General features: G+C 38.2%; 1 protein-coding gene across 4 annotated transcripts in view; it reads right to left on the reverse strand.

The window, feature by feature from the left end:
* Rad54b (RAD54 homolog B) overlaps positions 1-25822 on the reverse strand; it is a 62439-nt gene that overhangs the window by 20796 nt on the left and 15821 nt on the right. The window contains exons 1-5 of one of the 4 annotated variants that reach the window (XM_076924174.1): positions 16997-17459; positions 13255-13329; positions 12613-13112; positions 3856-4050; positions 2173-2454 (exon numbers count right to left, since the gene is read on the reverse strand). In XM_076924174.1, the coding sequence (XP_076780289.1) occupies positions 2173-2454; positions 3856-4050; positions 12613-13112; positions 13255-13329; positions 16997-17370 (1426 nt within the window). In that variant the 5' untranslated portion in view covers positions 17371-17459. Of the gene's footprint in view, positions 1-2172; positions 2455-3855; positions 4051-12612; positions 13113-13254; positions 13330-16996; positions 17460-25822 lie in introns of those variants that run through there. The other 3 variants (XM_076924175.1, XM_076924176.1, XM_076924177.1) reach the window with 3 other exon arrangements.

Below are 25822 nucleotides of genomic sequence, written 5' to 3' on the forward strand. Positions count from 1 at the left end.
TGATAATCTAATTTTTTAGAAATAAGGTAATGCAGCTTAAAGGATTTACTAAAATATCCCCCAAAGACAAAATCAAATGTAAAAGATGAACAGTAAAAAATGACTGGCAATTGATAAAACTGTTTTTGGAGTATGTTTGTTTGTTGGCAATGTGGTTAAAACTGAATTCAATACAAAATATAAACGAGAAAAAAAAGGAAGAATAAAAAGATGAGAAAGGAAGATAAAATATTCTAGCACTTGGGATAAACATCTACTTCATGGACATACAGTCATGGAATGAGAGCGTAGTTCTGTTCACGTTAGCAATGATCCATTCAATCTATCCCCTAACCAGATTCCTTTTTTAAACTCCTCCTTTGTGCTTGGCCACACTGTCAGTATACAGGCAGCAGTGTATGCCTTCCTCTACAGCCTGAGAACTCCCCTCCTAACCTCAAAGGTTCAATCAGAATGCAGACAGCAGCATTGCAAGAACCGATGACCCTGGAGATGCTAACAGAAACCAACAGGGAACCTGCTGTGGCCAAGCGTGGACATGGAAAGGGTTATTGTACCTCACAGTTTGTAAGTCTATCATTAGGGAAGCCAGGCAGGAACTAAGGGCAGAAGTTTGGAGACAGGATGATGCAGAGACTTGCTGGCTTGTTCATCATGGCTTGCTCAGCCTGATTTCTCACAACATTCAGAAGCACCAGGACAGGGTGGCGCTGCCCACCCTGGTTGGGCCCTCCCATATCAATCACCAATTTTTTTAAAAACACACTGCAAACTTGCCTACAGGCCAATCTTATAGAGGCATTTTTTTCTCAGTTGTGGGTCCCTCTTCTCAGATTACACTAGCTTATATCAAGTTAACATTAGAACTAACTAGCATCCTGCCTAATGCTCACAGAGAAACTCTGGTTTTGTGTCACCGAGGATGCAGCAACTCCAGACTACTTGTAACATAGGGACCATGGGCAACTTCTACCATAGGAGTCCAATCAGTCGATGAAGAAAGAGTGAGAACTTTGCGGTCTCTCACAGGAAGGGACTACACCCCCTCAATAGCAAGAAGTGGTTGTAAGATGTAATATCATCCTCCAGTTACCCAAAAAGCTCTCAGGGAGGAGCTGAGACTTGTCAGTGCAGACAGTAAAGTCAGGAAGAACTTACGCCAAAGCTACAAAATTTGCAATGAGGGATAAGCCTACAGGAAAAAAAAAAAAAAAAAAAAAAAAAAAAAAAGGAAGGCTGGAATCCCCAGGCACTGACAAACTAGAACCATCCTGAAGCAAAGGCAGAGGACTCCAGACCCGAGAGAATAGCATCCGCAAGGAAGCTCAGAGTACGCCAATAAGCCGTAAAGCCTGTGCTAGTGGAATGTAAGTGTTCGTCCTTTGTGTGGCACTGACACAGCGCTTCTCAACTCTGCTCTAGCCTTCTTCCCCTCCTTGGAAGTGTGTTATTTATTAATAAGCTTTCTGCTGTAGGTATGTGCATGCTCAATGCTTTCTTCAGGGAACAAAAACCTAGAAATCCTCATAGATGCACACCAACTACCAAGGTCAGCATATATCACTGAAATTATGAATTCACATGTAACCCAGCTCCCAGCAGTATTAGACTTCATCATTATCCCTTATGTGAAAGGGTACATCTGAATATAATCTTCACCTGCAATTTTCAAAATTTCTTAAGTTTTGCATGAGCACATGTGTAGGTAGGTATGTGCAAGCCACGGATTGAATGTGAGAAGCAAAGTCAGGTAATCAGATTTGGCAGCAGGTGCTTTTACCACTGGTCCATTTTCCAGTCGCTTACCTGCAAGTTAAGTTTTGCTTAGTTTTTAGTTTTGAGACAAATATCCATACATACTGCAGACTGTCTTTAAACTCACTACGAAACTCAAGCTAACCTCAACCATTTACAAATTTTAAAACAAAATGTAAATGTAATTCACATGTCAAAAACCTTTAGACGGTAGCCAGGTGGCAGTGGAGTCACGTGCCTTTAATCCCAGTACACAGGAGGAAGACGCAGGTAGATCTCTCTAAGTTTAAGGCCAGCCTAGACTACAGAGCGAATTCCAGTACAGCCAGGGTTGTTCCACAGAAAAATATCTCAAAAAAAAAAAAAAAAATCTTTAAACAATGAAATCAGAAAGTTCAATTATCTTTAAACTCTTACTTGGTGTGTTCGGGTCATGGCGTGGTTTGCAGTTTTGCCAGTCATTCCCTCTATTTCCCTTTGCTTGGGTTGACGGACACACACTTTTGAAAGGGTTAGAAAAGTACTTCCTGGCAGCCTGAGCACTGGGGACGGCAGAACTTCCACTTCCATGCTGAAAACACTTGCCACTGCTGAAGTCCTCAGAAGAGACTGTGCCCAGGATCTCTATCTCTTTCCCGCCAATCACCAGTGTTTGCCCTTCTTCTACATTTTCAAGTTCCTTGAATCTATATCCAATGCCTTTAAGAAAAAAAAAATTAATTGTACGGACATTGTAAGAAAACTTAGTAATAAAATAGTTACCATCCCATGACTATACAAAATAAACATTATACTTTGCATATAAATTATATATATATATATATATATCATCAGCTAGAAATATAATCTATAATTCTGATTTAAAAAAAAAAAAAAAAAAAAAAACCTTAAGAGCCAGAAAATAGCTCAAAATGCTAGGTGAACAAGCCTGATGACTGAAGTTTAATTCTCAGAATTAAAAAGCCAAATCTGGTTTTTAATGCAGTAGTGTCTATAATCTCAGCACTTTTTACAAGATTATTTATTTATTTGTATGTAAACAATATATGCACTTATGTAGGTGCTGGAAAGTGAACTTGGGCCCAAGGGAAGAGCAATATGTACTCTTAATTAAGAAATACTCTCTCATGCCCATTTCCCAGCATTCTTATGGTAAGATGGAAAATCTGGAACAGAACTGCTTGAAATGTCAAGGGCAAGTTAGCCCAGAGTACAGCAACTTGCAAAAGTTGTCCTCTTGCCTCCCTCCATACACACAACATACACACACCACTGTATGCGCATTCCCACGTTCTGGAGTTCCCTCTCCCTCCCCCACCCCTCCCCTCTCTCTGACACATACAAAAGGAAGGAAGGAAGGAAGGAAGGAAGGAAGGAAGGAAGGAAGGAAGGAAGGAAGGAAGGAAGGAAGAAGTTTTTAAAAGTATTTAAGAAATTAACACAGCTGAGATGACACTCCCCACCACACCCCACTGGTACTCCACCTCTGCCCCCACAACCCTGCTATGAGGCATGGTGGGGCAGAAGACACCCAGAGGCCCCAGGTGCCACTGAGATGGGCAAGTCAGCTATAAATCGCATTGATCTCTGAATCTTTATTCCTAGCTTAATGTTCTGTATTAGGACGTGTTACTCTGAAACAATGGTGCCTTCCAACTTAGCTGTATGGATCTAGTCAGGCCCAGCCCCTATGTCCTTACTCTGTATTTAAATTTTTTATTGCGTAGTACTGAAACTGTATAGCACTAAATGACAGCTCTTAATGATTTCAATCACTTAACATTGGGGGAGGCGAACGACGAAGACAAGCTCCTCAATCTCAGAAGAGTGCTAAGACAACTACAGCAGGCTGGCTCCTGTCAGAGGAAATTAAACCCTCGGACAGAATTTACCCTAATGACCTAGCATAGCTCATAACAGCATTAGGCTCACTATTATGAAAAGCAGTATATACTGTATAAAGTTGAGACACAAAATTCAATTAAATAACATCCCAATCAGTCCCTTTATAAAGCCCAATTGTGTTTCAATTGTACAGCAACAAAAATATGCTAATATTTTTGACTAAATCATACATACGAGTAATATATCTCACAATACCTCTTCCAATATCTTTTCCTTCCAAATCTTTCAATGTGAAGGACCTTCCTTTTACAATAAGAATAGCATCGCCTTCCCATGTTTTGTGTTTTTTCTTGGAAGCTTTACACCAAACAACACTGAAATATTTATACAAGCTGCTAGCTTCCTCTTCTTGGGCCTTGGACTCTAAGATTTCTTCAGAGGCCGAGTGAACTGAAATAAAAGGTAAATTTAAAGCATTATTATTGAGGATGACTAATTTCTAAGAATCAATCTCATTCAAACAAAAGTAAACTGGCACACCAATGCCATAGCATGAGTTCCACCCAGAACACTGGTGGTGGGGCAAGAGGACCAGTTCAAGGCCAAACCTAGGATACATGAGAGTCTATCTACAATAATAACAACAGTAATGATTATATGCACAAGAAAATTAGAGTGCATTAAGAAAGAATATACAAGTATCTGCGGGTCAGTGGGATGGTTCAGTGAGTAAGGCACGTACTGCCAAGCCTGTTGATCAGTCTGATCCCAGGAACCCACATGGTAGGAGAGAATCAACTCTCCTACAAATTGTCATCTGATCTCCAATGACATGCAATGCCTCTGACACACAGAAAAATAATGAATGTTAAAAAAAAGTAAAGAGTATTTGACATGTTCATTTTGGTATATAGAAACTGAGCAGTCCCAATACTGGGTGCAAGCACTGCTGAGTATAATGAATACAATGTTTGTCATGCTTAAGCTACATACATTCAACTGAAACAGTGTAGCATGCCACCATAAAAGCTTTGGAGCCTTAGAAATTAAAGCTATTATTCCAATGTCTAGACATGGAGAAATATATAAAATTGTGTTTTAATGACCGATTTAATTAATGGCAAGCTGAGGAAAAGATAAGCTTGCAGAGTTTTTTCAAATTAACAAAATTCTATTTTTCCTTCATTTATTTTTATTTGACAAATTTATATATATTGTGTCATACAACTTAAACATTATGTCTTGACTGACACCTCCCCCATCTCCCACCCCATGCCCTTCCTGGTGGCTGCCATGTTCTTCCTCTATCTCAACATTTACAGGTATTAGATATAAATGAAATCATACAGTATTTGCCTATTTCACCTGCATAATATCCTCCATATTCTCCTATGTGGCCACAAATGAAAGGACTTTGTTTGGTTGCTTGTTTGTTTTTTCAAGAGAGAGTTTCTCTGTAAAGCCCTAGCTGTCCTAGATCAGGCTTTGAAGACCAGGCTGGCCCTGAACTCGCAGAGATCCGCCTGCCTCTGTCTCCCAAGTGCTAGGATTAAAGGCACAGATGGCCACCACCCAGCATATCTATCATGTCTAACAAATGCAATTTTGCTAACTCAAAGTTTCTGTAACTAAATTCTGTCAGCATTGTATTAATCCAGCAATTTTTAGTTCAAAAAACTGATTAGTTTTAAAATTAGATCTTATTGGTTAGGCAATGGTGGCCTGCAAGATAGCATATGATACAGAGTGAGTTCTAGGCCAACCTGCACTATACAGTGAAGATGTTATTTCAAAACAACACCTGAACATGCATTAATTATTTTTGTTGTTTTTTATTATCAAACAGACAATTTTTAAGGTTTTTTTTTTTTTAAAAAGGGTGTTTTAGTCAATTTGTGAACTATAAAATAAAATAAATAAAATAATTAAAAAAAAAAAAAAAGAACATCTACTGCTAGGTGCCAGTTTGATCCCCAGAACCACACTGGGGGCTCACAATTGTCTATAGCTGTAGTTCCAGGAGATCTGATGCCCTCTTTTGCTTTCCACCAGCACCAGGTACTCAGGGTACACAGAATAACATGTAGGCAAAACACCCATACACATAAACACAATTCTTTAAAATGTGGGTGTGGTTATTCTCACAAAATTCCCACCAGGAGCAGTCATTATACATTGAGCAGACACATACCGCTTCTTTAAAGTTTGTTCTGCTTTCTTTTAGATTCCCCAGGGGGAGACAGAATTCCCCTATAAACACTTCAAGACTGTCCAAAGTTAGAGGGATATTTTATCAAATGACTGGAAACTTAGGGATGGCAGCAAGGGTCTGGGAGGCTGAGGAAGGAATGTCACAGTTAAAGACCAGCTGGAGCTGTATGCCAAGTTTTGGGCTAGCCCAGGTTTACATAATTAGACCTTGTCTCTAGAAGAAAAAAAAAGCTAGAAAGAAATATAGTAGATCAAATATTTTGCTGTATTCTCAGATTCCAAAATACATTGTTTTTATGTTGAATATTCTCATTCCTGAAAAAGGACAATTCAATTCTGTAAATTCAGAAATTATAATTAATTTTAAAACCAAAAGACTCTAGACTCAGCAGTATGCCCTTTCTATTATAGAGCAGCAGATGAGCACAGGAAGTGCCCCAAGTCAAGCTGGCCAGCCAGACTAGCTCTGAGGTCAGTGAGTGACCCTGCCTCAGGAAAGAAGAAGGGTACAATGAAGGAACATACCCAATATCAATCTTGGGATTCCAGAGCTCACACACACATATGTTCACACACACAAGAAGTTGCTAATTTATACCACATACACATACAAAAATCAGTTAGCTTAACACCTAACTCAGATGTGTGTGTACACACATCCATGTGCACATACACATTCATATAATGCTTGAAATGCAATTTGGTGCATAGCAGGTACACCTGAAATTCTGACTATCACAATCAATCCTTCTGTTCTTGTCCTTCTGCCACTGAACCCCATAAGTCAGGAGAGGGAAAAGATGAGGGACTCCAAAGAGTAGAATGAAGACCACTGGGAACAGCAGCAAGGAATATACCCTCCTACAGCAGACCACCTGTATGACAGAAAACATTAACTTATCATTTCGCTGACTAACCACCCCCAAATTCCACTATAAGAGTAATGCTTTTGTTTCTGAAATCCATTCCATTCTAGTTCCTCCAAGACCCTGGAACATGATTCCTAAATCAATTCAAAAAAAAAAGATAGCAAGAGACTTAAAGGCCTTTCAGCAAGAATAAAAGGGTAGAACCAAGTTTTAAGGAAGACAGGGTAATTTCTAATCAATAGCAAGCATCTCATCTCTTTTTCTTTGAGACACTATATACTCACTGTATTCTTAGTTGACATGGAACTTGATACACAGAACTCACAGTCATCCACCTGAATGCTGAATTTAAAGGTATATGCCACCATACCCAGCCTTGGCATTTTTTATTATAATCAAATGATTCCTAAGAATAGGATGACATAAATATCTATCTTTAAGCCCAAGCCTTTAACATTCTTTTAACAATTCTAAATATTCAAGTTGTTTTCAAGAGAGCATATGAAATTTAAAGTGTCTTATATAATCAATTCCAAAACTAAATATTCCTATAGATTATTTTTTGATTAAAATTACTAGAACCTCTAGAACTTTGAAATCTGCTGTCTTTGTTATTCTTGTACTGCTGTGAATAAACACCAAACTTATACAAGAGAGTTCTTAATTGTGGGCTTGCTTATAGTTTCAGAGAGTTAGTCCGTAACCACCACTGCAGAGTATGGAAAGAGCGGGCATAGGGCTGGATCAGTAGCTGAGAACTTATATCCTAAGCCACCCATAGAAGGCAGGAAAAGACTAGGCCTGGAGTGGGCTTTGAGGGTTCAAAGCTCACTCCTAGTGACATGCCTCCTCCAATCAGCTCATACTTCCAAATCCTTCCAAACAATCCACTCACTAGGATCCAACATTCAAATACATGAGCCTGTGGGGGCCATTCTCAGTTAATCCACCACATACGCATAGAGTTAAGTAAAACAGAAATTTAACAATTTTTTTTCTGGTAGTGAAAGTCCAGACTGGCCCCAAAGTCTAGCCAATGAGGACCTCGAATTCCTGACCCTCCCGCCTCTACTTTCCTGAGAGCTAGGAACCCAGGAGTACACAAGCACATACCACGTGCAATGCTATAAACTTGAACATCAGTTTCAAGCACGCTAGGTAAGCACTCTATAAACTAAGCTACAACCCTAAACTCAAGAAAGCTTTTATTACACGAGAAAAAAAGAAAGGATGAGGGCTGGAGAGATGGCTCAATGGTTAAGAACACTGGCTGTTTTACCAGAGGACCAGGGTTTGATCTGAGCCCCAACATGACTGTAGCTGTAATTCCAGTCCAGTCCTAGGGGAGCCAGTGTCCTCTTCTGGCTTCCACTGGCACAGGATTACATGTGGTACACAGACATACACACAGGCAAAACACCCATACACATAAAATAAATAATTTCTTAAAGTATATAATAACGTATGAATTACTTCAAATTGAAAATGACCTATAACTTTCTTTACCAAATAAAAATAGTGAATATTGGGCTGGAGAGATGGCTCAGTGGTTAAGAGCACCAGCTGCTCTTCCAGAGGTCCTGAGTTCAATTCCAAGCAATCCAGAGGTCCTGAGTTCAATTCCCAGCAACCACATGGTGGCTCACAACCACCTGTAATGGGATCTGATGCCCTCTTCTGGTGTGTCCAAAGAGAGCAATGACATACTCATATACATAAAATAAATAAATAAATCTTTAAAATTTAAAAAAAAAAATAGTGAATATCAAAGTTCAAGTGTTATGTATAAACCAAACATATTATTTCCTTCCACTCAAGATTTATACAATGACTCTAGGACAGCCAGAGCTACACAGAGAAAGCCTGTCTCAAAGGAAAAACAATGTTTTACATAATAAAAATGTAATGTAATAAGAGGACAGACACGTAAAGGTAGAATATAAAAACTTGAAGGTAGTATCCTTGTCAGGGTTATTATTGCTGTGACGAAACACCATGACCTAAAACAAGTTGGGGGAGGAAAAGGTTTCTCAGTGATGGATAAGACAGGAAGTCACATGGAGGCAGGAGCTGATGCAGAAGCCAAGGAGTGGTGCTGCTTACCAGCTTGCTGTTTAATGGTTTGCTCAGCCTGCTTTCTTACAGACAGTCCTCAAATACAAAAAGTCTCAATATCAAAAAGAAAAGAGATAAAAATATTTAGCTCAAAATTTCTGTGCCATATTAGGCAGCAGGTAGAGGGATGGCTTCAAGAAGGGTTCTGTGGTCAAATAACTAAATTTTTTTTTTTTTTTTTGGCCTTATTTGGGAATTCTCATAAACCATGTCTGAAATGATGGTTGCATAGGGGAAAGAATTAAAATAATGTGGCAGAATTATGTTACATAACTTTTATAATTAAAACAATATTGACTCATAAAAACGTCAGTGAGTTTACTCTGATGAATTCTAGATTTAAAATAAAGAAAAATTAAGTGTATTATTCTACATAGCCCTTAACTGCTACCAAATCGTGTCACTTGACATAGGGAAACAACAAATTTGAACAATGCCACAGAAAAATGTGATTACAATACTATTTTATGTACAACAAAGGAATTTTTCAAAGGCAATTTTGCATCTATTTTAATTTCCACACTGATTATAGAACCAAACCATCGAAAGAATGTACCTTAAACACTTTAAAACTGAATTATTTTCTAGAAACATTTTCACAGAATTATTTTCCACAGAAACACTTGTAAAATGGGGTTTGCTATACAAAGTCAATACTCTCTTTAAGTATGAGTGGCATGTTGAAATTATAACATGATTTATACTGCGTATCTTAACTTTTAATAACTTCAAAAAAGACATATTTACTCAAATCATATTATAAAATATGCTACACCTCAAATTAGAAGATTCATTACATTTCAAATAAAAGTCATAGCACAGATTACAAAGATAAATTGCCATAAAGGCAGGGCCATGGTGGCCACATCTTTAATCCTAGCACTCAGGAGGCAGAGGCAGGTGGACCTCTGTAAATTCAAAGCCTCATCTACAGAGGGAGTTAGTTCCAGGACAGCCAAAGCTACATAGAAAAACGTGGGGGGAAAAAGAAGAATACATCATAACCTTGATTCCCTGATCCTCCAGTGCCAAGTGCTAGGCTTACAAAGATGCACTACACTCACACACAGGGTTCACACAGTGTTGAGAATCTATCCCAGTGCCTCCTGGGCACTAGACAAATAACTATCACCTGAGCTACCCCCTCAGCCCTCGAGACATTCCACAATACAAGTTTTTACTAATGGAAGTATAAAGTATAAAATGCTTTTGTGATTCAATGAAGGAAATTAAGTAAACAAACTAACCTAATACCCTAAGAATCCACTTGATTTACTTTTTCTATTTCTATAACCATAATTTGTATCACTGAATTTGAGTGCATTTTTCCTGAATATCTTTAATCATGTCATCTTGATTATCAAAAAGCCATCAACAGCTTCTCACTTTATATTCAGTTCAGTCTGACTCCGTAAAAATAGCATTTAATGTAATGCATAATTTGGTAACAACTAACATCCAGTTGATACCCTCTCGATTCCTTTTGCCCACACTACTCTTCAACAAGAATTGTTGAGAAGCTGGCTGATTTAAGCACCAAGTTCAATTCTTACCCTTCAGCGAGCAGCAGAGTCCCTAGGGGACACTATGAGCAGACTACTGAACCCCCACCCTAGTTTCTGATTCAGGACTGACACTACTGTCTTAACTAGTGTGTGTGTGTGTGTGTGCTGGCTGTGGATGGAATCTGAAGCCTCAGTTAACACCGGGAAAGTCCTGGGTCCTAGTCAAGGCCCTCCCTGAGCTTTTTACTCTAAAGACCACCTGGGACCAAACTGGCAGGGCCACTGGCATGCCCAAACTCTGTTTTAAAAGCATTCTGAATGACTTGCAAACATTTAATCCCAGCATTATGGAGGTGAATAATCTCTGTGATACTGAGGCCAGGCTGATCTACATAGTGTATTCCAGGTCACTGTGAGAAAAAAAAAAAAAAAAAAGTCCCTTGTTCAAGTCACCAAAAGCTTTCTACATATCCTCACTGAAACCTGCCTGGCTTAGTGTATCTGTGCTTGGACATTTTGATCCAGTTCACCCGTTTCTCTGTGTTTCCACAAGAGTTTACTGTGACTCCAAGCCTACTTTATCTCCAGTTTTTCTGAAACTCTATCTGCCTCATCCAAAAGAAAGCCTGAATTTTAAAGTCCTTCTTCATCAAAATCCCAGCAAAAATGGAAATCAAATATGTAAGACATACATTAAATACATAACATATATTCAATATGTAAGCTTTATAAAAATTTTATTTCTATGAATACTATATTTACAAAAAAATCATACTTAAAAAAGACTACAAGTTTTATGTAAACATGATCATTATTCTTTCCATTCTAAGTAATTTTCATTTTGTTCTATTCTAAGTTTACTATGAAGGAAGTATTTCTCGGAAAGACACTTAAAATGAATTAAAATAATCTTACTCACATGGTGAAAATATGTAATATTTTCAATAAAAATACCTGATCTCTTTTAGCAGAACAAAAAAGAGGAGAGTGTGGGGTAGATACAACTCCCTGGCCTTCATAACCCAAGGATGTGTAAAAGTCAGGATTTTTTGTCACTTAGGGATGGGACCTCAAACACGCCAGAAAAGTGTTCTACCCTTGAGCTATATCTCCAACCAAAAACTGGTTTTAATTAAATAAATTCTCCTAGACCTTTATTTCTATAGAATAAATAAAGAATAAGAATTACCATTACCCCCCACACTATCCCCTACCACCTCCCCCAAAACACTAAGTACTCATAACTTACTCTACCATAAAAAACTCTGACACCTGGAATAAATTATGGTGCCCTCCCTGGTCTTCAATTTCATTACATCTAAACTGAAGAGTTTTCCAAGAATCTTCGAACTCTAAGTTCTACCACCACTCTTTCAAAAGATAAGGACAATGCCAATGTCATGCATACAAGTTTTTTGTTACTGTTAGCTTAACAGAAACTCATCATCTCAGTATTCAGAAGGCTGGAGCAGGAGGAACTTATATTACAGGCTAGCCTGGGCTACATAGTGAGATCTTGTCTCCAAAAAAGAAAAAATAGGAATAGGAATGGATGTAGCTCAACAGTAAAAGTATGTGCTTATCATTCATTAGGTAGCTTCTAATTCTTTCTCTCTCACACACACTCTCTCTCTCTCTCTCTTTCTCTTTCTTTTAACTCTTTTAGTCATCACTAAAATTGTTAAAGATTCAATTATTTGAAGTAATATGTATGCATTTACACAATTTTGTGAATTTTATTGTTTAACACAGGATTTCACATAGCACAGGCTGACCTTGAAATTGGTATGTAGCCAAGGCTGGCCCTCATCTTCTTTTCGTCTGCCTCTACCTCCCAAGGGCTGAGGTTACAGGCTTATGCAGCAGATGCAACTCTTTTTTTTTTTTTTTTATAATCAAAAGATCTTACATGAGGCCAACAGTTAAATGTCTCAGAAAAAAAATGAGGGAAGGCAACAAACTGGGTTACCATGTCAGCCAATCAGGAAATGATAGTATCTAAAGAGAAAATTAAATACTTAGAAAATTGTGTTTAAAAAAAAAAAAAAAGGTTCAAGGCCAGCCTGGTCTACAGAGATAGTTAAAAGACAGCCAGGGCTACACAAAGAAACCCTGTCTCAGGAAAATAAAGAAGGACAGTTAAGAAGAAAAAGAAGAAAATCACGTCAAAAGCTTTTTATAAGATAGATTAACATTCTTATAGGATGTGTGCTGAGCTTCATGATACTCCAAAATTAAAATAATTCTGAAAAATTAAAATTATCAAATTCCAAGAGTGGAGACTTGTTAGAGACTACTGTACTCAGGGAGACCATGCCGTAAGCGAGTTGCTTTCAGCTTCTCTACTTCAATCCTTGCTCTCAGCAGCTCCTCCTCCAGCCGCTGCCTTCTTTTTAATCCATCCCTCTTCTCCTGAACATACAATCCGAAATTCTTTTGATTTTCTAAAATTATCTGATGTTCCTCTTTTAACATTTGCAGGACCTGAGGGTCACATCTTAGCAGAGACCTAAAGTGCTCTCCACTTTCCTGATGAAAAATATCATCTCTCCTCGGGATGGAAGATGGAGATGACGTCATTCTCATATCAACAGAAGAGAGAGATGGAGACATGGATCCTTCCACAACATGCATTAATTCCTGCTCTTCTCTTTGCTCTAAAGTATCACTGAGTTGAGGATTTGAAACCAGGGGAGGAGATGGCTTAATGTCCTCTTCTTGCTTCACCTCTACAGTGATAGCAGCAGGATGGTGGTCCACCATTGCCTGCAGTGAACTGGTCCCAGCTTGGGCAGCCTCATCCAAGTTTGCACTACAGCACAGTAAAAAAAAAAAAAGCATTATGAACAATAAGCATAATATATTTATAGCAAAATCTCCTATTTATATATTTAATATTTAATATTAATGTACATTTAACTATACATCTTTGAATAGAGGGTAGTGGCACATACCTGTAACCCCAGCACTTGAGAGGTAGAGACAGGACAATCTCAAGTTCCAGGACAGTCAGGGCTACATACCACACCCTATGTCAAAAGAACAACCAAACAACATAAAAATGCCATTAATCCCAGCACTCAGGAGACAGAAGCAAGTGAATTTCTGAGTTCAAGGCCAGCCTGCCCTAGTCTACATAGTGAGTTCCAGGGCAGGCAGGGCCACACAGAAAAACTCACTTCAACCTCACCCTCCAAATAAAGCTATGGGTTTTGGGGTTTTTTTTTGTTTGGTTGGTTGGTTGGTTGGTTTGTTTTGGGAGTACCCTCTCCTCTTTGTAGAGGGCCTTTTTCTGAGTGTCTGCTGTACATGTTTTCTCACCCCCAATAAATGCCTTTCTTTAATGCTAATTCTATTGTTGCTATCTGAGATGTTTGAGATTCTTCTGCTACCTGTTGCAGCTCGAGAATTTTCCTGCCTTCTAATTCTTTACTTGGCATTGAAAATGAACCTGATCAAGACCCTTAGACTATATTACAATTACACAGTTGTGATCTGTCATATAGGTGCTGAGAATCTCTCTGTCTCTCTCTGTCTCTGTCTCTCTGTCTCTGTCTCTCTGTCTCTCTCTCTCTGTGTGTGTGTGTGTGTGTGTGTGTGTGTGTGTGTGTGTGTGTGTATGAGACGTGGACATATCATGAGTGTGGGTCCCCACAGAGACTCACAGACATTGTCAGGAATCCTCTTCCACTGCTCTCTACTTTTTCTTTGTTTGATGTGGAGTCTCTGAACCTGCCACTCATCTACTGAGCTAAAGCAGCTGGTCAGTGAACTTCAGTAATCCACTTGTCTCCAGTGCAGGGGAAACTGCCATTTTTAGCTTTTCATATGTGTTCTGGGGATCTGAATTCAGATCCTCATGCTTGCGTGGCAGGCACTTTACTAACAGAATCATCCTCCCAGACTTAAGTTTAAAAAGGTTTTCTACATTTCTTTCTTTCTGTGTATGAAGGTCAGAACACAATATACAGGAGTTGGTTCTCGCCTCCTTCCTTCCACCACGCAGGAACTAGGATCAAAGGCAGGTCATTGGACCTGGCAGCAAACACCTTTACCAACTGAGGCACCTCACTAGCCCAGAAAAGCCATTTTAATGTTCTCATTAATCGTCCCTACACTGCCAAGGTTCTTAGATGCTCTAGAAGTCATTTAGTATGTTCTCTTGCTTCTGTCCTAGACTGATCTACAAATCATAAAAGTTGATGACTCTGAGGAAGATAGTAAACAACTCTCTCCAGGACCAACCATTGCTATTTCAGAACTGTAATGTTGCTACTGTCAGGAGTTGTAATGTAATTATCAGATGGGACCCCCTCCCAATAGAGTCATGACCCACAGGATGAGAACCTCTGATCTAGAGTAAAGTCTAGAATCAGAAAAGGTTAAAACTATAAATAAAATTGTTTTAAATCATCTTCATAATTTTATTAGTATGTAGCATATAAATATAGGCATTATAATCCTATACAAATTAAAAATATGTTTACCTAGATTATTCATACCATTTTGGTGAAACATTCTAAGTAATAAAATATAACATTAGAAACAATATCTCAAAAGATAAACAGAAGTAAAAATTTCTAAAAACTAAAAATCCAAATAAATTTAGAGGATGAAAAAGATTATAAGACATAAACTACTTTCTAGTTTTAGAGACATAAAAATTTTTAACAATTATTTTAAGTTGTAAAGTTAAAAAATACAATAGATATTTTTAAAACTATATAACATGTACAGTAAAATTTCCTAGTAAAGAGTCTAATCAAATTAGTAATAATATTTGTATAAAAATATAATCAAACAGATTTATGAACTTCTGAGATAATTAGGATTTGATATGAGCTCAGCTAAATATATATAGCTGAGATAAATACATAAATGTATTAAATAAATAAGCTAGCAGAATATCAATGTAGACACTAACATATGTGGCATATTTTTTATATTCTTCCTTTTTAAAAACCTAATAAACAGAGTTATTTCAACAATAGATCAGAAATATACGAATCAGCTAGCTCATTTCTACCAGAGAAATGTTGGTGTGTCAAAAACTCATGTGTGTGTGTGTGTGTGTGTGTGTGTGTGAGAGAGAGAGAGAGAGAGAGAGAGAGAGAGAGAGAGAGAGTCATGATGATCAAAATTAAACAGGTACCTACTATGTACTCTTCTGTATTCACTGTATTTTTTAAATATGCCACTAACTAAAATCACAGTATCTATGTATCGTTCTCAAATTATAAAAATCCAAATTTAATACCCAAAAGGTATAATTTTATACCAGTAAAACAAAAACCATTTTTTTCAGGCTATTTTTGAAAAAGGCAAAATTCAAAACAAGTACTACAGTATCAAACACTTTTACTGTGGAGATTACCCATCCAACATAGAATCTCATTGCCATCACGGTGAAAATCTTTAACAGTGGTCACAAGAATTAGCCCACTGCACAGCCATGCCCTGAATTCTCAGATGCAGTGATTTTTTTTTTTTTAATCTATGCTATCACGAAGAAATAAGCAGTATAAGGTAAAACACTAAAAAAATATTTTTTAATGTTACCAAAACAACAGACAGGCTCAGCTAAAAAGTTTTCTCCCCTAACTTCAAAAAGTTCTACAGGTAATCAGCAATTCTGCTTATATAATGCCTCTCCAGGAGCAACAAAGCACACGGAATCTTTGTTTGAAAGGGCCTTCGACTAACAAAGAGTTTGCATTTCTGTAAAGTTCCCTGACTGATTCAGGAGACAAATGAGCTGCCATTTTTATCTTATGTCAAGAATTAAATGTAAATTAGTCACAGGTAACAGCTTTTAAGATTCCTAGGCAATAATCATACTAACCCAAAATTGTTTTCAACCCCTATTCCAGGTTTCCCTTATTAAAACTGAGTTTTATACCTTACAGAGAGCAGTATAAGAAAGTTTACCCTTTCCTATGACCCAATATCAAAGTGAAACTAGACCATTAATCAATTACAGTTTATTCTGTTATGTAACCCGAACTCTTAATTAGGTATTAAGTTCCTTTAGTTAATGTTTCTGTCTTACCAACTTCAAATACACTAGAGAAAAACAGTCTTCACATACACAATCATGTCATCAATGAGTTTGATTTTAAGTTTTGTTACTTTAGTGCATATTCAGGAAATATACACAATAATTCATAAAAAAAAAACCCAAAGTTCCCATTTGCTCCCAAAACTATTAACTTCATGTAAATTTTATGTAAAAAAAATTTTTTTAAACCATTTCGGTGACATGTAATCTTAAAAAAGAATAATTTATCACAGAAGCAAATAATCTAATTTTAAGGCTTTCAAGTTTATGAGGTACAAAGTACATACTAAATGTGTGAAAATGTCATAATAAACCGATTATTTTGTACAACATATGCTAGGAAGTCTTTAAGTTCATGTAGTGATGTCACAAGCCTCATCCCATTCATCTTTCCTTAGCCTTTCCTTCTAGAAACTACAAGATGAAAGACGGAAAGTAGCTTAAATCTAACAGAAAATTCCTCAGAGCTTTACCTTTTTTTTTTTTTTTTTTTTTTTTTTTAAAGAAAGCAAAACAAAGACACTGTTCACTGCTCCCCTTGTGGGGACGCTTGCTATGCACATGTCTAGCACAACTAAGCCAGAGCTCAAGAGATAGGAGGCGCCATAATTCCCACAACAAAATAAAATAAAGCTTACCTTTGTATGTGGTTCCTGTCTCTTATCAGGCAAAAGCTGGAAATCTGGGGAATCATCTCCATAACTTTCTTGGTTGGCTCCGAGATATTGCTTTTAAACTCTGCCTGGGCCTCCCTTTGCTGCAACAGCTCCTGTTTGGCATATTCTTTGAGCCTTTTGTAAAGGCTGCGTAGGCCCTGAGCTGTGCGAGGAGGGCGGTCTACTCCAATTGCATTATAGTTAACTGCTATGACATCCCAGCATCTATTCTTCTCCACTATTACTGAATTCTTATTAGTGTGCTCTTCGAGAATTTTCACATATGGCTTCACAAGGTTTAGCAAATCAAGCTTTTCAGATAAGGTAAAATTGGAAGACCTAGCCTTTCCTACCATTGTTCTTTTGGAATTAAGTAGGCCGTTTCTGAAACCACCATGCAGCCTTCAGCTCTGCTCAGCTCTTTTCACAAACAGAAAGATCAGGCTTAACTAGGCTAGCCTCATTTAGGCCCACGCCTACAGGGGAGGGCTTATTAAAATTCCTCCAGCTTAAGCTGACGCAGGTTCGGGAAAGCTGCTTAAGCCAAGCCTGACCTACATAAAGCTTCTCACAGAAGACAGGAAAGCACAAGCAAAACACACTTGTGTATAAAGGGAGCAGCTCAAGACAGGATTTAATGCACAAAGGTCTAGAGATAAGCATGAAACACAGCTTAAAATTAGCAAATTTAGTGAGAATATCAAATTTCCACACATGTATGCCTGGCAGAGGGGCTGAAACAGCACTGCAGAACCACTTTAATAAAAACAAAAGAGGAACTGTTCTGTGTTATTTGTTTACAAATCTAGTAGACCGGAAAATATAAGACACCAGGGGTGAGTGTAGTGATTCCTGACAAAGCTCTAATCACTGTTTCTGAGCTGGGTGTTCTCCCTTACAAAATCTGCATACTGCTGGCCCTGCTGTCAATCAGGAATTGCATATCCTCTAGCTAGTTAGGTTACACCAGCTCAGACTGCAGTAAAGCTAAGCTTCCTCTTCATTTCCAGCCGAGTATCCTCTGCATAATTTTGTTATTCAAGGACAAATTTTTATTGAATGCTAGATATAAAAAAACAGGTAAAAATATGTGTTATTATTCTACCTGTATCATATGTAAATATACTAGCCTGCTTAAATTAAAAATTTAATTTAAAATTAGTGTAAAAATTAGTGGTGAGAAATGGCATGATCATGTACAAACAAAATCGTATTTCTATTAAAGCAATATTTTTTGTTTATCTTAATCACACAACACGGACCATGAAAAGAAACACCTAGCTATGAGTTTTCAGTTTAATCCTAGTTTGAAGCATATAATCATCATGAAAACAAAACAAGCTTATTTTCTCATGATGTGTTTGTCCAGATGGGGGATTACTTGAAACATATGTGAAAGACTTGAGGTGTAGCAAGCACTTAACATGTTCAAGGCCCTAGCTTTAATCTCCAGCACCTCAAAACTAAAGAAATACAGGTAAATAAAACAAAACTTGAACATACTTGATTCAGTCAAAGACTGGCAAGATAGTATGGCGAAAGCGCCTGCTGCCAACGCTGCTGACCTGAGTTTGATCCCTAGGACCCACATGGTGGAAGGAGAAAATCAACTCTCAAAGCCGCAGGTGCATGCAAGTAAGCAAATAAATAAATGTTTAAGAGTAAGAGCAACTCTTTAGAACGATCAAGCAAACCTGTGCCAATGTTCCTGAGCTCAGCACAAGACCCCAAAACTAGAAATGTAGATCTAGACACAGCTGCTCTGTAGAAAGCAGGAGTGCACAGAAGTGCTACACACATCTCCTGGTGCACAAGGCCTTTATGACTGCTGGACACATGCTGGACCCCGACCTACAACCCAGCCCCGAAAGTTATTTGTTTTCATTTGTTCAACCAAGAAGCAAACTTAACTTGCTGAATTCTCACTTTGTTGGAACTGTTTGCTGTTGATTTCAGACAGTCTCCCTGTATAGCTTAAATTCTCAATGTAGCCTAGGCTAGCCTCCAACTCATGATTATTCTGAGTGCTAGACAATAAATATATACAAACAAGATCAATGAGCCTAGCAAAATGCAGCAAGCAGCAAGCTCTAAATGTAATCTGTCCAAAAAGTAGAAAAAGAAAAGGAATAAAAGCTGGGTGTAGTGGCTTACCTGCCCAAGGAAGAGGAGAGCACAAGTTCAAGGCTAGACTGGGTTATATCTAACAAGACCTTGAGTCAAGAGACAACATGAGCTGATGAAATAGGTCAAACAATAAAGTACCTGTCATTCAAACATGAAAACCAGAGTTCAGTTCCCCTCCACCCATATATGCATGTTTTTAATCCTAGCAGAGAGTTTGAGGCCAGCCTGGTCTACAGAGTTAGCTGCAGGACAGCGAAGGCTACACAAAGAAACTCTTGTCTTTAAAAACAAAACAAAAAACTGAATAGGCATGACAACCTACCTGTAGTCCCTAAATTTAGGAAGCAAAAACAGGATTCCCAGGATAAACGCCTAGCCAATCTGAGAACTTGCCTCAGTAAATAGAGATCAATAGTGGAAGAAGACGACACCAACTCTAGCCTCCTCACACATGCAGCCACCTGCACAGGTTCCCACAGACATGCAGGTATGAATGCACATATGCACATAACACACACATGCAAAAAAAAGAAAAGGAAGGCGATTCCTAAATATTAACATAGTGCACTTAAAAAGAACACATTAGTAATTCCTGTTGTGCTGATATTTGGGATCCAACACAGATACTTCTAAAGTATAGTACTCCATCTCTAAGTTCTGTGAAATAAAAGGCAATCTCAGAACAGAACTTCTCTCATCCCTAAGGACAAGGAGGCATTTCTCTGGCATATCTGCTACATATGCACTATATATGCACCATATATGCACCACACTTTCTATATCTCCCGTTTTCTCACCGTTAGGAACAAAATTTTGTGCAGCTTGGAATAAAGTAGTGTCTGCAAGACAGGAGCCAACCATAGGCAGCTCAGAAGTGAGCCAACCCCAAAGTAGGCGTTGATATGCTAATTAGCTGATGGCATTGATAGGCTAATGAACCAGCCCTTATCTTAGACGTGAACCCTGATTACATAAAACTAAGACTGGCAAGATAGTCCGTATGGCGCCTGCTGCCAACGCTGCTGACCTGAGTTTGATCCCTAGGACCCACGTGGTGGAAGGAGAAAATCAACTCTCAAAGCCGCACTATATATATGATCCTAGGAAGCACTACTGTGCTCCTACTGTGCTCCTGAGACTTGGCATCTCTAATCCTCAGGCTATACCTTCTGCAAGACTCCATTTTACAAGCAGCTTTTGACTCAATCATGCAAGTGGAAAAACTGCATTCCTGAGAGCTCTGTGGTCAAGCTTCACAAAAGTAAATAAATAAAAAAATCATATGAATGACAAGAGAAGACAGTATAAAACAAAACTGTGTCAGGTTCGGTGGCACATACGACAGCCCTAGCAGAGACACAGCTGGATCGAAACTTTAAGGCCAGCTCAGGCTACACAATGAGATCGGGTCTCAAAAATTTAAAAAGAAATATTGAAGCTGGAAAAAATGGTACACATCTGTAATTCGAGCCCTTTGGGAGGCTGAGACAGGGATCACAAGTCTGAGACCTCATGCAAAAATAAATAAATTTAAAAGCAGAGGTTAAATCTATTTCTGTAGGAGGTATGTAAGTCTTTGTGCTCACAGATACCCAAGCACTAGGGGATTAAACACATGGAGTTGTCTTTGGTCCTCGAGAAGGCTGGGACCAAAGGTGGTTAATAGCCCTGGTGACCTTTGTGCTGAAACCATACCAGACTGCCCCAGTCCCTTATCTGGAGTTTGTTTGTCTCAGTCAATCTATAAGGCTATCTTCCCCCAGACCCTTATCTTCAGGCTATTTTCTCAGTTAATATAGAACCTATCTTTATAGAAGTTATCGTTTGTACATGTACTCTTACATGGAAAGCGTTTCAATGCAGCTGTGTTATAGGCTTTGCTGTGCACATGGGATTGAGCTAATTATCACCAGGAATACTTTTTCCAAGTTGTGCTATGTGTATATATACCTAAAATAAACTCGAAACTTGAACCAACACTGGCCACTAAGGTGTTGAACTGAACTGCTTTTGCCTTATCTTCTGCAAATAAACACTCTGATGCCTTGGTGGTCAGAGAGATCTTTGAATATTATAATTTCATTTTTTCCACACTGGTCCTCACAAAAGCAGATTCAAAGAAGCAAATAAGTCTAAACCGATTGCTAGGAAAGGAAAAGTTTTTTTTTTTTTTTTTTTTTTTTTTTTGAAGGACCCCTCGGAGAATATGTTTTACTAACAAGGATTCAGAAACTATGAGAAACAGCAAAACAGGGAAAATGAACTCCACTTAGAAAAATGCATGTCATAAATGTCCCTCAAATTTTAAACGCCCTCCATCCATCCAACTGATGGGAAAAGAATTTCTGCTCTAACATTAAGACACATGACACTTGGCACTGTAAAAGAGAGATGGACCACAGTTCACCATTCACACACACTCACAGGCCTTGAGAAGGAGACTGTCCTACTGACAAAGGCCACACAGGAACTCAGCAAGCACCCAGTGATGTGCAAGTCAGCCTCACAGGAAGGATTAAGAGGACTAAAGTGGGGCTTCTCTAACACTGTAGCTGGCAGAAAGTGAACCTGCTCCTTAGAAATAAGCAGAAGCCATGCATGAAGCCTTCAGACAGAAGCTGTTTCAGCTGGGAAACCATACCACCAGAGAGGTGTGGGAAGAGTGGGGGAAGCTGTAGGAAGCCCTTCTGGTTTTACAGTTATTGAGGCAGCAATTACTATTGAAAGTTCAAAATAACCCAGACTAGTGGTGTGACTTAGTAGTAGAACAAGTGTCTGAAATCCAGGCAACCCTGGGGTTTGAACCCAGCTCAACTAAACTCAACTAAATAAATTTTTTAAAAAAATTAAATTTTAAAAAGAACAAAACAGAAAGGGACATTTTTTTAAAAAGGGAAAAGAAAGAAAGAAAGAAAGAAAGAAAGAAAGAAAGAAAGAAAGAAAGAAAATACCAAAGAGGCTCATGAACATTTGTCCAACATCATTAATCATTAGAGAAATGTAAATAAAAACCACTGATGTTAGACATGGTGGTACAGCTTATAATTCTAGTACTTGAGAGGCAGAGACAAGAAGACCAGGTACATGGTGAGTTTGAAAGCCAGTCTGACCTATATGAGACACTGTCTCAAAAGTCAAATTAATTATGTAGGCTGAATTAACGTAAAGAACTAATCTACAATATGAGAACTAGTTAATAAAACTATTGTACTAGAGATATTTGTTGAATAAGTAGATTTTAGTTGCTTTTGGCATAAGAATTAACTGAGATGGTAAATATGTTCATTTGTTTCACTACAGAAACCATTTTACTATCTACAAGTATCCTACGACATCACATGACAAGGTTCAAATACACGCAATTAAGTTTTTAAAAAACGTTTCTTCTACTTCATTTTGTCTAGTTGTATATACACACACGTGAATGTGGAGGTCAGAGGACAACTCTCAGGAGTCAATTCTCTCCTTCCACCACATGGCTCCAGGGATCAAACAGCTTATCCAGCCCACTGAGCCATCTTACTGGCCCTAAAGTTTAGTTTTTAAATATTTTTTGGATTGTGCCTTGAGTGGAGAGGCCACCCCAGTGGCGAAATGCTTTCCTAGCATGTACAAATACCTGGGGTTCTCCAAGCATTTGGATGCAGGGGGAGGGTAGTCACACATGTGAATTAGGAACTACTGATTAATAGGAATGTCATCTGACTACTGCCTTTCTCCATGAAAGCCTCGTCCATCTAAAAGGTAGTAATGTGTATACCTAACAGAAAATGTGGCACTCCAGTCTCTTGAAGAGTTCTGGATATTCCTAACTAGTAGCTTCAAGCATATACAAACTTCAGAATAAGCTGGAAGGGTGAACAGGAGAGGTCAATATCTGAATGATCACAGAAGTTTTCTCAACCAGATTGATCCCAGAACGAAGTTTAATAAATATATTTGCTTGCACCCACAGCAAAAATTCCAGCAGTCCCTTCACATAGATTGTTTTATAAGCTTCTTTATCCAGAGAACTAAAAGCAACTTAGTTAAAAGATTCAACGATGTCTTTACAATAGATATATTCCATTTCTCTCACTGGAAAATAACTCTACACACTTCCAAAATCATGAAATGATTTTGTTTATTTGCCAACCTAAATCTTCATAAAGGGACCTTTAACACAATGAATAACCTTCTTAGTTCTTAATTTTCTATGAGAAATGAATCATTAAGTAACATCAGGAAATTCTAAGTTAGAAAACAGTCTACATGTACTTGACCTGTACTATTTATCTGAGTGGATAGCACAGTGGATGGAATCATGAACACCTAAGACAGGCTCTCCAGAAGATGTAGAAGTCCAGCCCTGCAGCAGGAGGTGGACAATCAGAGACAAGTGGATCCCAGGGGCTCACTAGCCAAAATGTTGGCTCCAAGTTCAGTGAAAAAAAGAAAAACTTTTCTCAAAAAATAAGGTAGAGGACCTGGGGAGATGGCTCAGCAGTTAAGAGCACTGGCTGCTCTTCCAGAAGACCTGGGTTCAATTCCTAGCACCCATATGATGGCTAACAGCTGACTACAACCCCAGTTCAAGTGGATATGATGTCCTCTCTAGTCTCTGTGGACACTAAACATAAGTGATTTACAGATATACATGCAGACAAAATACACACACACACACACACACACACACACTCACACAAATAAATTTTAAAAAACCAAAAGATAAAAATACGGCAGAAAAGCTGGACGTGATTGTGATCCCAGTACTCAGGAGGCAGACAGGACAATCTCTTCAACTTCAAAGCCAATTTTGTCTACTCAGCAAGTTTCAGGCCAGCCAAGACTACAAAATGAGACCCTTTCTCAAAAACAAAACAAAATTTAAAAAGAAAGAAAGAAAACCTAAAGGCAAAGCAACAAGACATAGCACATAATCCTGGACTAACAAGGAAAGGCATATTACCATTAACACTGTCTTGATCCATTCAAGTTGTCATAACAAAATACCACAAACTGGATAGCTTATGAACAACAAAATTTTATTTCCTGCTATCCTGGAGACTAGAGACTCCAAAATCAAGGCACTGGAATATTAAGTATTTAGAAAAGGCTGTATACATGGCATAGTGTCCTGTGTCTTCAAATGGTGGAAGAGGCAAGGACACTCTAGAAAGCCTATTTTAAATTGTTTTCAGATTTACTTTATTTTTATTTTATGTGTATGAGTATTTGTCTATACCATGTGCATGCCCAGTGCCTGCAAAGGTCAGAAGAGGACATCAAATCCCCTGGACTTAAGAGTTACAGATGGCTTTGAGCCATCATGTGGGTGTTAAGAATAGAACCCAGGTCCTCCAGTGGGGCATCTAGTATTTACAACCTCAGAGCCTTATCTCTAACCCCAGAGCCTATTATCAAAAGGCATAACCACATTCAGGAGGCTCTACAGTTCGCTTACCAAACACACACTGAAGATCTGAGAGTGACTAGGACATAATGTCAGCAGCTTATTTTCAACAAGTTCAGAAAAAGTACAACTCAGACAAAAAGAATATTTCATGAATATTTATTTTAGTCTTGAATATTTAGGGGGGTGATCTTGCTATATGGCTTAGGCTAACCCAAAATTTTCTTCAACCTCACAAATACTGGTATTACAAGAGTGTATCACACCATATCTGACTCAAATAATTGGAAAATATGGTGATAAATTTAAATTTAAAAATACAAGAAAGGAGATGGTGAGATGGCTCAGTGGTTAAGAGCACTGATTGCTCTTCCGGGGGTCATGAGTTCAAATCCCAGCAACCAGATGGTGGCTCACAACCATCCATAATGACATCTGGTGCCCTCTTATGAGGTGTCGGAAGACAGCTACAGTGTACTTACATAAAATAAATAAAATAAACAAACAAACCAAAACAAACAAAAAAAAAAAAGGAATACATAGGAGAAACCTAACTTGAAACAATAAAAGTACTTTAAAAAAATAAAATAAAAACACAACAAAAATCACATTCTTAACTATTAAACTATCAAATATCAAAGCATAAGTATATACTTATACACAGTTGAACATCACCAGGCTGTTGGGGGGGACGGGAATCACATACAGTTCAACATCAAAAAACAGTACATACATTGCGCAAGCATTGCTAATGAGAGCATAGACCTGTACTAACCTCTGCAAAGGTCAGCTGACCATTACCTACCAGAATGATGAATGCATATTCCTTGTAACTATTCTCGTGTGTGTGTGTGTACTCATTTTAGCTTTGTGTATAACACCAAAAGATCCCATATAACCTAAAAATTCATTAATAAGACATTGACATGTTCATACAGTGGAATCAGTTTCTTAAAAGTGAATTAGCTAGACGTGCTGGCATGCACCTACAATTCCAGCTGAGGCTGAGGCAGAAGGATCATGACTTTGAGACCAACCTAGGCTACTCAGCGAAGGCAAGGCTATCCTTTGCTACAGAGCAAAAATCTAAGGGCTGGGGAAGACAGTGATGGATGTTCTCCTGCTATTCTGGGTTCAGCCAGCACCACTGGGTGGGAAGTGAGTTAAACACACTAACTAAGATTTCTAAAAAAACTTCTGTGATTAAGAGTTCCTAGGAAAAAAAAAGATAAATCTTCAAAATGAACCTTCCACAAGGCAAATTAACTGACTAGAACTTCAGTGACTGC

This window comes from Arvicanthis niloticus, chromosome 25, assembly GCF_011762505.2.
Source record: "Arvicanthis niloticus isolate mArvNil1 chromosome 25, mArvNil1.pat.X, whole genome shotgun sequence".
NCBI lineage: Eukaryota > Metazoa > Chordata > Mammalia > Rodentia > Muridae > Arvicanthis > Arvicanthis niloticus.